Here is a 13,185-nt window from a genome sequence, read left to right as displayed (position 1 = left end):
GAGTGGATGGAACAATAAGGAAATGAGGAAGGGGGGAGGGTGGTACAGGAGAGAGGAGGGAATGTAGCGTGAAAAATAATACACATTAACATACAAAGGAAATAACGCTTTACGGTCGTAATCACACAGGGGGGGTGCGGGGGGTGGAAGGCGCTTCCCTTCCAGAGTCGGTGGGAAGAGAAAGTGAGTGTGCATTAATGTGACTGTACATGCAGATGTTGAGTAAAGTCAAGCTTGACGCTTTTAGAAATGATAAATATTTGAACCGGTCGGCTTGTAAAGTGGTTGGCTTCAGTATTAGTCTGAACTTTATTACATTGAATTTGGGCGTTTAGTGACACCTATGAATCAATCAGGTGGACCTGACAACAAAACAACTTCAATAAGTGAAGCATGAATGCCAAGTGTCTTCTGGAGAAAAGGTTGAAGGTCAGAGAGACAGATTGAACCATAAGGCTACAATCTTTGAAAAATAATACACAATAACATGGACAAAAAGAGTGTGTCTGAAGTAATCATGTAGTCAAGGTGAAGTAAAGCATGGTGGTGGTACCATCAAGCTTACGGCCTGTTTTACTGCCAATGGTTTTTATGATAGACTGCATGGTGAGGTTATTTATATTTGAACTCGTGTTTTGAATAGCTAAAAGTTGAGTTTTGATATCACTGCATGTTCTGAAGACTACAGTTGGAAATAAGCATTTGCAACTATAAGCTTGTACAGATCGTCTCTCTTTCAGTGGTTAATTTATGTTTACATTGTCTAACTTTAAATTAATAATTTATTCAATCATTGCTGGCTGACTGCAAAAAGCAGGACTTAACAAAGAAGGAAGAGTAACCACTAGTTCCCAAACACCTGGATGGATACAATTTAGACCCAGTTAGCTCTCCCAACAGTCTAATTACGTCAAACTGCTGTATGCATCAACTCTTCTGTAACTTTACAGATAATTCCCCAAAATGTCCATTAGTAAGAGACACTTAAAGAATGTGCCGAGATTAATAACCAATGTTTATTTCCCTCTTATTGCTCTTTGTGCATGTGTTTTTGGAGGATGGAGGAGGGAGCTGGTTCTTAGGCATTTGTTCTGAAACAGGATTTGGAGGCGTTTAACTGAAACACAGAAGCAAAACTGTAAGAAAATATAATATATAATATCGACAAATATCAATTTTTGTTTATATTTCCGAAGAAATTTTCAGAATGTGCGTTCCTAGTTTGGGGTTCACCGGAGCCAAAAAAAGCTAATGTTGGCATGCTAGCTTGATCAGCTAAAATGTAACATAGGACAAACAGGAGTAATAAATGTTGGCTTTAGCCTATGATGGAAACAAAAGCAGCCAAGTTAACCAAACTCATGCTTCTGTAAATTACTTATTACAGCTGGGGGAAAAAAAGTACATGAATACAGGAATGGATGAGCCTGAGTGTGACTAAATGCGTTTGTGTCATTAAGCAGGGCGGATGGGAGCAACATGAACGATGGTTAAAATTTCCAATTCTTCTGTTTCATTTGCTTCCTTGGAGCCACAATATGACATTTTGGGCCAATCTCTTCAGCCTTCTGTTGCATACCTTCTAGATTTAATCTCAATCAGTTTTAAAAAAACAAACTTGAATGACACTTCAAAAAACAAGAACGTTGAGGGTCGGGGCAGGGGATGCTGTTCTGTTATAAATTTATATCACATTAATCTCCTTTAACTGCCATCTTAAAACAAACAAATTAGCAGTGCAATGGATTCAGAGATCAGACGCGGCGATAGCGACACCATTGATCAATTAATCTAAGCCTCGGCAGGGAAAACTCATTAGAGAGACCACTTCAGGAATTATATTCTGCAGGTAAAGGAGATGAATGCGTGTGGAGGGAAGCGGGTTTAACGTAGCAGCGACTAAAACCCCCCACACCACATACGGTCATTGTCCAGTACAGCGTGGGCGCCGCAGTGATGAGAGCGATGATAGCACAGCCAATTAAAATGAACATAATTACAAAGTCACCCCTTTGACTCCTGATCAGAATACACATGCATCAACACTCACACACACACACAAGCAGAGAAAACTTAGGAAATATGGCAGGAGAATACAGAAAGAGAAACAGGAATCAACAGAGAGCATATAGTTATTGCCTGTGTGTTTGGCCCTAATAACACTAATGAATAATTCATCTTAGTCTACAAATCATCTAAAACGCTATATCTCCATCGCTAGCCATTTCTCAATAGCACCCCCTCACGCTGGAAATTGTTGGAAGTGGGAGGTCTTTGCAACTGGACATTCTCCATACGAGCTAATAGGATTTGGGATGTTTGTGTTTTCAAACACTGCAGAAATGTTGTCACTGAAGGAATGTGTAAGATTTATTTTTGATACAAATAGTTAAATGGACAGATAAACTACTTTTATATGTAGCCATATTGGATTGTGTGGTCAGCTTGTGAGAAACCTTCCAACTTTCCCAGTAGGTATTCCCACTTCCACGGATTGTTCATTTTTTTTCAACTTGAAAATTAAGATAAGATCCTTCTTTATTAGTCCCAGAAGTGGGAAATCTAAGCTGTTTTGGGATTAAGTGGACATAAAACTAAACTAACAGAAATCAAAAATAGAAGAAAAAAATAGCAAAGCGTAGAATAAACAGTATACAAGCTAAACTAGAAATATAAATATAAAATTATAACAAAAAAAAGCAGCCATGTAGAAATAGCATCTCCCAAAACCAGGGAAATCGGGTTGATTTATCTGCCAGCCAATACATCAGTACACCCTTATAAAAATAAGGGTGGAAAGTATAAGTACACCCTTGGAAATTGGAAAATATCTAAATATTTTTCCAATTTTTCTACCATATGGTTATCTAACACATGGGGAATATTTGGGTGCTTAAAAAAATAGTTCTTGTCATTTAAAACTCAGTCTCATTTCCTCCATCACACACTAGAGAATTTATGTGTGGCCACTCACACTCCTAAACACTTGCATGCATTTGAAAATGCATATCAAAAGGCTTATTCACCAAACAATTTGCAGGTCTTTCTAAGCGGTGCAGTATGATTGGGTTAATCCAATTAAAAATGAACTGAGGGCCACTCGTAGATGGCTGGAAGGATTGGCACAGCTAAATGAGTGCTGGGTTTTTTGAATGTGCGGGGGGTCTTAGTCAGACTGGAGGTCCGAGGGCTTTTCAAGTGCACGGGGTTCTCTCTCTTCACCTGAAGCCCTCTTAAACTTCACCCCCAAACCCCTCGATCCTCTGTGGTTTAAGCCCACACACACCTGGAGGACTGGGGCAGATTAAGCCCAGATTAAGATAAAGTTACCCCTTCTTGGCCTGCTATGTCATTCAAACCCGTGGCTTCTGTGGTCACTGGATGGAGGGAGACCCACAAGACAAAAAAGGTCTGGTTTATTCATATACACACACAGAGGACTTTCTGGTCATCCTCATAAGCCCTATTAGTCTGCCACAGAGCCTCTCATAGCCGACATCAATCATGGAGGGATTAGTCAATTCCCTCTCTAAATGAGCGGCGAGGGAAACTTCCCTTTAACTCCAAGCCAGGTCTCTTTTCTTTCAGAGATTACACAGTGATTTGTTTTCATTTTCTTCCATCTTCATCGTTTTTGTGTTCCGGCTCGCTTTCGTTTCTCCATCTCGTGCACCACGTCCTGCTCGTTCTCTTCCCACTCGCAGCTTGCGAGGTAATCCTTGGCAGATAAAACTAAGGAGGACTTACTGAAGGCAGATTACAAGCGGCGCTTTGCGGAAGGCCCTTTTTTACACCGGTCGGCAGCGGGCGCCGAGGAGAGCGAGCCGTCCGCGGATTTGCGGAGGAACTTGTGAACTTGACATGCGCCTGACAGAGGGAGAAAAAGGGTGCGGAAATGATAGCCGCGTTACGGTTGCGGGATCAAAGTGTAGCCCTCACAACACGTTTAAGTGCATGCGATGCACAGCGGCGCGTCCATTTGTCACAGCAGAGAGTACAATTTAAATGGAAAAAGATTTATATGTTTTCAAACAAATATTGGTGGCTCTCATACAAGATCAGCTCTGATCTAAATATTTATGCGCAGCTAAATGCCAACTGAAACTTATAAGAAAGTACACAAATGTTTCTTTCAAATATTTTGGGGGGTGGGAAAGGGCGAAGAGGGAATGGCAGTGATACCTTGTGCTGTTCTCTTAACCTGTTGACAGAGATGCCCCTCAGCCTGAAACAGCCACAGGAAGCCCCCATGATTGGGCCTAAACAGCATAGGTAGAGGAAACTATGTCTCTGCTCTCCCACAAGATCCAATGACAGACCACTCACACACAGCAAATAAGGTCTGGGGAGGGGTCCACACTGGCAAAAAGCAGACATTGAGAGGTAATGATTTAGCCTTACTCCTCTCGAGGATTATTCTCCTAATATTACAGGGCTTATGGAAAGTCTAACGTGGCCACAGAGGCCTCATTGCTTTGGTCTGAGAAACTGACTGCTCAGCCCATTTTATTTCTGCTACTGTCGTCTGGGTTTCAAAGTAAGAAACAACTCTATTCTAGAGCTTTACATTCTAGACAAGCCATGTTTCTAACCAGGCATGAGCCAGCCATCCAATATTTTCACAATATTATTGTATTAAAAAAAAATCAAAGCAAGAATGTGACATGACAAATTGTCAAGCTGTCTCCTGCCAATTTGTAGTTTGCTCCTAAACAGACTTGACCCTTAAAGCTTTCCCAATGGTTTTTGTTGTGTGACCAGAAATATTCCCTAAGCCAAAATTGTTGGCTGTTAGGAACATTGCTAAAATTATTTCAGCCAACTGGTTAGCAGTGTGCAGTAACAGTAGATGGAGGATCAGCATCGGACACCTTTATCCAGTTGGAGATAAACTGCCTCCTTCTCTAGCATCTTGTTAAAAGTAAACAGCGGAAAGATACGATTTCAAATTTTAGCGGTTTCAAACTATGACGAATTCCCGGCTAGTCATGGTTCAGCAGAAATTTTGCCAATTCGTAAATTTATCTGTTGAGCAAATTGTAAATATAAGAAATAAGACACCGCTTGGGAAGCCGAAATACCTGGGCACAATGCGACTGTACACGCTATTGACTGGCGTTGGCAAATGCTTTTTATTGTTCTGGTCGCCAGATAGTGCAACCCCAACAAGATGCTAGCTTCTACGACAGTCTCAGGATGGCTTCCACTGTGTGCATTAAAATGCATGTTAGTTGGGGAAGCAAAGCAGGCGCACCATATTCAATGAGTACAGTCCTCAATGCAATTGTCCTGGATTCAATTCTCTGCCCTTTTTGCTGTCAAGGTACTTAAAGATAAAGGCAACTAGAGGCACAAAAACCATGAAAAAAAGCATAACAAAGCAGAACAGAAACATCTTTAAGCAACTATAAACTAGCCTTGAGAAGCGATATGACATTTTTCAGGTCAGCGTGACCCACTTTCATTAAGTTCTTAAATGTACGACTTTCTTGAAAGGTTTGTCAAAGTTATCTCAAGATGAAATAACTTTGGATTGAACAAAACGATAACGATGGGAGCAACCAGGCACAGATCAGACGACAAGAAATGACTGTCCTCGTCTCTCGAGCTTCCTTCCGTCTTCATCCCTCAGTCGTCACGGTAACCTCAGAAACACCTCACAGTACGTATATGATCCTCTCCTGCTGCGAACCTTAGCCAAAGCTAATTAAGAAATATCCCAGCCTTGTGCGAACTCAATTAAATAATGTTAATTTACTTTAATTTCAATTTGGAGGTAGTTTGAACCGGAGGAGGTTGTGTGAAAACAGTCTGGGAGAAGGAGGGAGGGGCTCTGGCCTCTGCCGCCCCCCGGGCACAGCAGTTCTCACGACCCACAAAACTCTCTCTCATTGCAACCCTTTGATTAACATGAGTAATTAAAGAAGCCCTACAAGTGAAAAAATATTTCTGCTAATGGTTTAAATGTTCATCCCTGGAAATTCAAAGTGTGTTGATGCAGCAGGAACAATAAAATTAACTTGACCAGCTGTGTTTTTAGGAAATAAGACTTTAAATTAGGCAAATGAATGGCATTCGTTTCCTATAAGATTTGCTTTATGAACCCTGGCTGTGGGCTGTCCTCATAAACAGAGAGGCCAAACTATATCAATTAACTTTATTGTTCAAATGTAACAAATATGAACATTAGGGTTGTTTTCACAGGCTTAGTCTATGAATGTATTCAATTTAACCTTTCTTAGGTACCTTTATTTCGTCTTTTCTCTGCCTCCACCTCACCCCGTCGTCTCCTGTTTTACTTCACGCCTGACAGCAGCGCTCAGTAGACGGCTTCATAGCCACACAGGCAGGAGCCAGAGGTGTAATGTTTCATGATATTTAAATTCATCTCAAACTAGTTCAAGTGCACAAATATAGGAGGCCTGTCGCAATAAGCACTAAATAAATTAATTGCATGAGAAATTAAAACAAGTTCAATAATTTCCATTTGCATGATTTTTCGTTTTTCTCTTTCTACTGGAAATCATCAGTCTGGTGCATTGTTGTTAACCAGCTCTTTTTAGAAGGATAATTTTGCTTACAAAGACTCCATAGTTAATTTTTTGTGTTGTTTCTGTTTTGTTCATTTATTTTGGATGTTTTAAATGTCTTTCAGGTCCAGTGTTAAATGTTCATTAGAATTTAAAGTTTATTTATCTTTAACAGATCAACAGGCGGATTGGGGCAGAGTCTGCCGTGAAGTGGGCGCTGTACCGGTCCGTCGTGGTGAAAAGAGAGCTGAGTCAAAAAGCAAAGCTCTCGATTTACCGATTGATCTACGTTCCCACCCTCATCTATGGTCATGAGCTTTGGGTCATGACTGAAAGAACGAGATCACGGGTACAAGCGGCCGAAATGGGTTTCCTCCGCAGGGTGGCTGGGCTCTCCCTTAGAGATAGGGTGAGAAGCTCGGTTATCCGGGAGGGACTCAGAGTAGAGCCGCTGCTCCTCCACGTCGAGAGGAGCCAGTTGAGGTGGCTCGGGCATCTGGTCAGGATGCCTCCTGGACGCCTCCCTGGTGAGGTGTTCCGGGCACGTCCCACCGGGAGGAGGCCTCGGGGAAGACCCAGGACACGCTGGAGGGACTATGTCTCTCGGCTGGCCTGGGAACGCCTTGGGGTTCCCCCGGAGGAGCTGGAAGAAGTGGCTGGGGAGAGGGAAGTCTGGGCCTCCCTTCTGAAGCTGCTGCCCCCGCGACCCGACCCCGGATAAGTGGAAGAAAATGGATGGATGGATGGATGGATGGATGGATGGATGGATGGATGGATGGATGGATGGATGGATGGATGGATGGATGGATGGATGGATATCTTTGGCAGGGTGTTTTTGCATTATTATGCCATTAACATTATGTTACTTGAAAATGGTCTCAAAACAACATTAGTTTATCACAATAACTTTGAGGACAGTTTATCATTCCGCAAAATTTGTTATCCTGACAGACCTAATTTCATATGCCTTACACTGTTAAAACATATATATAAAACTTAATTCTGAAGGTGTGGCAGTGCGTCACCATTGATTACATTTAACACAAACCCTGATTAGATATATTACGCAAACAACTAAAGAACTATAAATGTCCAACTTTCTCTTAGATTTTTCAAAGTAAATTAAGATGTAAAAGTGGGTATGAAACTTTTTGTGAGAACTTTTAGGGCATACATGCCAACTTTTAACTTTTCTCTATATGAAAATAAGGCAAATAATTCATGAAGCGGAAACCTGATGAAAATCCAAAGATAAGAGCATCTAAGTGTAGAGCGGTCTGACTGCGGAATAGAGACGGAGATAAAACAAAAGGAGGAGCAGGGGATAACTGAGTTACTGGGAGGGGAGAAATCAGCTCCACGGAGGAGAGATGGACTGAATCCGACCAGACAGAGCTCCCAGCCCGCCCAACAGGAACTCCTTCCGTTCATTTACATTAATCCCACAGACATTTTCATCACTCCAGCTCCTCCGCAAATCCGAAACTTGACACATTTGAGGATCTGTATTCTCTCAGACAGGACAGTGGACGGGTAAGGCTGGCATGAAGACATGAACTGTCTCCTGACAGCCTCAAGCTTCACATTCGACAACTTGGAGATTGACCTCAGACACACACACACAAAAAAAACAATAAAAAGTGTCATCCTACATGAAAAGGAAGAGGCTTTTTTTTCAATAATTAGTTATGCAATGGTTGGGTGTGAAATTGGCCAATGGTAGGGCTGAAACGATCAGATTAACCATGAGAAATCAATTATTGAAATTATTGTCAATTTATTTAGTAATCAATTAAATTGTTAACATGAATCTACAGACTCAGAACAAAAGGCATTTGTTGAAAGAACAACCAAAACTTTACAAAAATATATACACAGTGCTTTTAAATTTAAAATTTAAATATATTATATCCAGAACTCCTCTAGTGTCATAGTTTTAGTTTCTCCTGATTCAAATTCTGTAAAAAACAAAAAATCTACTAGCTCCTAATCATTATACCTTTTCGAACTGTTAATCCAAAAAATAAGCAACAAATCAGCTCTATACTGTGTTGATGTTAAGTCAAGCTGAAAGGGCTGAGTTTTCACATTTAGATGTCAAAAGTAAAGCTGTAGATATTACAAATGATCAAGCACGCAATAAAAGAATGCGATGGTTTTGCATTTTAGACAATAAAAGGTTTATTATTTAAAAAAGAATGTTTGCTTGCAACTATTTATGCATTTCTAATGCTAAGACTTGAAACATCAGCAGAATTATTTTATGAATTGTCAGAATGATCAATAGAGTGATCAATTACTAATCATTAGTTGCAACCATAGTGAATGGTATACATTAGAAAGAAAATTAAACTTTTTAAAAAAATGTTCCAGCTCCTTTACTCCATTCCTTTAGTTTACAATGCAGTGATCTAACTCCTTCTTGACAGATTTATGTTGTTTCACACAACAACCAACTGAACTTTTGTCACACTGGGGAAAATCCTGAGTCGCAAGCTGTTTTCAGAGTTTAATATATACATATGTAATTGATACATAGATTGATTCGGTTCACACCATATGTCCTGTAGGCATGCCGACTTTTCACAGGCTGCCAGTGAAGTGGGTTGTTCTAATGCAATGACAAGGAGGATAAAGCGTCTATGACGAAGGTAATCAAACATCTGTTCAAGAGCGACGAGAAAAGTCAAATTTTAACTGAAAAACCCAACGGGCTTCTAGATGAATGACCGACCTGGCACCCAACCACCGGGCTTAGCAAGCTTTCCTGGGAAAACCTTGAATATACCCATTAAAACATCATTGTTCTATCTTAATATCTTAATATATCTTAATATGTGAAATGCTTCCCTGAATAATTGCGTTGCAACGGTTTGATTTTCTAGCACCACAAACTGAAAAACTGGTCACCAACTGATTGGATGCAAAAACTTTGAAAATCTTATTTGATTGGCAGAGATCATCTGTGGCCAAACAAACCCCTCAGGGGAAGTTATAGATATCAAAGTGGATACGGCAGCTTTCCGTAGAAGTTTGACATCAAGTGTATTTATCGCAACTCAAATCATTTTTACCAATTTAAATAGCTTGTAACAATAAAGAAACATCAAATTCATACCTCAAACGCGCCATACAGGATGAGGTTATACATAGCTCCACTGGAATACGTTCGCTGAACAGAACAGGAAACGCACACGTACGAGCTTAAGCTTAGATTTACACCCTGTGCACGTTTAAAATGCAATGTATTGGTTTCCTTTTTGGCCTCTCGTAGTGGGAATGTCTCCCCTTAATCCGTTCTGACTTCACACTTTCAAAGGTCATCTCTCAGCCCCTGCGCAGGCCAGGCCATGTGTGTATCACTGCACTTGGTGTGAATAAGAATGGGAAACCTATTCACATCTCCTGGATGTGTCAACAAACCCCTGCTTCCTATGAACATCGCATCCCTCTGTGTGCAATAACGAGGCCGTCTTGTCCATCTTCTCCTCCCACTGTTCGCCATCTTCCACGCGTTTCCCCTTCAATGCACATCTCCGTTTCTGTCCGCACCAAGGTTATTATAGTCAACTAATACTGACAAAACAAGAAAAACTGAAAGTGAGAAAAAAAATTGTTTTCATATTTATGAATCGATTTATTTGGCTTTCGAACTGATGTCAAATAGATCCCCCGCCGTCCCCCCCACACACAAGTGGTTTATGTCAGCTAGCACTTATGCTAGTCCACAAAATGGCAACAGCAAAAGTTGGAAGAAAACACCAGTTGTTTGATAACTGAACGCATTTTTCTAAACAGTATACTCTGTTGAGTATTCATTACGCAAATGATGATGCTTACATAATCAAAATGCAATACTTTGACCTTCTTGAATTCTGCACCTAAAAATTAACCAAAGTATGAAAAAACAAAATCTATTACCATATCTAATAAAAACGAAAGAATATTTAACTAATAAAAACTAGCAAACACACTCTAAAAACGAATTAAAACTAGCTGATTTAAACAAATAAAAAGTCACAGCAAAAAATACAACTAAACTATAGTGAAAAAGCCTGCAACTATTATAACCCTGGTCTGCACTCATATTTTATTTCTGTGTTTCCTCCCTCCCTGAAAGCTCCAGAGTCAGGGGCATCTCTTGGCGAAGTGCGGCCCACCACAGGCCACTGGCTCTGGGTAATTAAAGTGGTTTAGGCCCCTTCACCCATGGTCACAGGCAACTGCAGCTAGGTGATAAAGGCGCTGTGCCATAATTACATGGACAGCCAGCATCACCGCTCAGCTACACTAAAACAGTCACAGGCAGGAAGGACACACGGGGAGTAACTGTACTGTGTGAGTGTGTGCACAGGGGGGCAGTGGGGGGTCAAAACCCCCCCTTGTGATCGCTCTGCTGTAGTTAAGCCCCCGGTGTTTAAACCAGCAAAAAGGTTCATTGAGCGCCCCTACACTCACACACACACAGTTTTTAGCCTCCACTCCTTTCCACGCCCGCAGCCAATCATTCCCCCGCCAGTGGTGTGACTCCGGCCGTGAGTGTGTGACCGTCAGCCATTTAATTAAAGCCAGCCATCATTTGACTAATTTAAATAAATAAATAAACAACCACCGCAACGAGAAAGGGGGAAAAAAACAAAAAAAAACACCTACAGATACAAATGATAGAACGGAGAGTTTCCATGACCATAAATGTGAGATCAAGCATGTGGAAACAGGGACCACTGGACGGGGGACACTACAAACATACAAAACACGAGTCATTCGGTAGAAATGACGCATCCGGAGAAAGATGAGCCACACTGAAAAACAGAGAGAGCGAGAGCAGAGATCTGTAGGAAAAACGTAACTAACAAACTTTACTCCACTGAAAAACTGAGGAAAATCATTCACATTTTTCTATACATTACACTACATTGTAGTGTAATGTGTGCTGTAGGTCAGTTGACATGATGCAAACTTCAATTTTCTATCTTGAATTTAAAATCACATGGGGAGACTACACTAGTCTAAGAACTAAGAACTTTTCCTTTTAGGGTGTTTATTTGTTCGGCCTTTTGTCCTTTTAACATTCTCCGACTTGAATCACAAAGACTTGACTGCTCAGATGTAATGAGGCCAACATACTGGTAGGCTTGATTCTAATAAACACAACCTTTAGCGGTGCCATGCCGTTTCTGTAAACTCACTATGACACTGTGCAGCTTTTGTTAAAGCCTTTTAGTGTCTCGCATTCCTTCCATTTGTTTTTCTTTTGTTGTAGTTTGTGGGATCTGGGAGTTGTCATGGAACCAACTCGGGTTCCCTGGGAGTCAAAACGAAGCGAGCTCACCTTTGGGGAAGAGGAGGCCAGCTCTCTCCCCATCACCGCTGCCAGAGGGCTGGGTCCCAAAGGCTGGGCTCTCTCCCCGTCTGGGCCGGAGCTGGGCTTGGAGGTGGGTGAACTGGGGCCTGGGCCTGTGCTGGTACTCGGGGGTGGAGGGCCCCTCCTCTTCTGGATACCGCCAAGATCAGGAGAGGGGCTGCCGGAGGGAAGCCGCGCTGGGCTTGATGTCCTCGGCTCATAAAATGGGTTGGATCTGAAAGTGAAAGAGCGAGGTAACTGTGGTGAAAACAATTAAAGTCTTTAATGTCCTTAAAATAGTCCACAAGAGCAAGAAAGTAAAGGAAATGGAACATCTGGGTTAACATTTACATCAAAATGCAAAAGTGCGTCATCAAACTAACATTCAGAAGCTTTACAGATACATTTCATTCTTCCATTTACAGAAACACAAAAAAACTCGAAGAGACGGGACACAATTACTCCCAATTACTCTCCGCCTAAATTAACAACCCCTACGTCTAATTTAATTCTTTATAAATGCAGCTGTTCTGTGAACGCCTCAGAGGTTTGTTTGACAACATTATTGAGCAAACATTATCATGAAGACCAGGAAATACTGTAGTTTTTATACAACAGTAATTGCACAGATGGATTAAGCTAGGTTTATTATTGCATTGGACTGGGCACGAGGGAGCGCAGCAATTGGACCGTTCCTGCACCTGTCCATTGTCTGTCTATTATTTCCAAATTATGACACCTCCTTGTGCACCTCCAGACATTTTAACACCCCTACCATTAGGCCTCTTAACAGTTGACTGTGAACTACTGGATCTAAAAATAGAAACAACTGCAAACCTCCAAGAAATATGGCCAGACACGGAGAGGAGCAACTAAGAGGTTTTGGAGGAGACATAAACATCCATAACTGAGGTGGGAGAGATCGTTCAGCAAGGCTATCATTCATTGTTTGTTCAGTAAATCTGGTCTTTCTGTATGAGTGGCAGGAAGATAACTGTTGTTGAAATAAAGATTTGCCACAACTCGTGTAGGTGGAAGAAAGTGATTTGGCCAGACAAAACCAGAATGGAACATTTTGGCCTACATATCAAATACAGATGGAGCGAAATGTGGGCAATCCTGTTGGGACAATGTTAGACTGTAAAATGTAAAAATGCTCACCTCATAGCAGGATAATAACTAAAAACGCATCCATACCGTGTGTTAAATTGTGGCTAAATCCGAATGTACGACACACTCTAGATCAGTGGTATTCCAAATTGTCAAGTTAATTGTACTCAGGGGCCACAATTCTTTTTGACCAAATATATA

General features: G+C 41.2%; 1 protein-coding gene across 1 annotated transcript in view; it reads right to left on the bottom strand.

Moving 5' to 3' along the window:
- Nucleotides 1-13,185, bottom strand: part of ehbp1 (EH domain binding protein 1) — a 159,071-nt gene that overhangs the window by 98,098 nt on the left and 47,788 nt on the right. Inside the window, exon 11 of the mRNA XM_017309054.1 lies at nucleotides 11,863-12,109. Within this exon, the coding sequence (XP_017164543.1) occupies nucleotides 11,863-12,109 (247 nt within the window). The remainder of the gene's footprint in view (nucleotides 1-11,862; nucleotides 12,110-13,185) is intronic.

The sequence above is a fragment of the Poecilia reticulata genome, linkage group LG15, assembly GCF_000633615.1.
Source record: "Poecilia reticulata strain Guanapo linkage group LG15, Guppy_female_1.0+MT, whole genome shotgun sequence".
In the NCBI taxonomy this organism is placed as follows: Eukaryota; Metazoa; Chordata; class Actinopteri; order Cyprinodontiformes; family Poeciliidae; genus Poecilia; species Poecilia reticulata.
The sequence above is the reverse complement of the archived record's forward strand: the minus strand, read 5'-3'. Positions and strand labels throughout refer to the sequence as shown.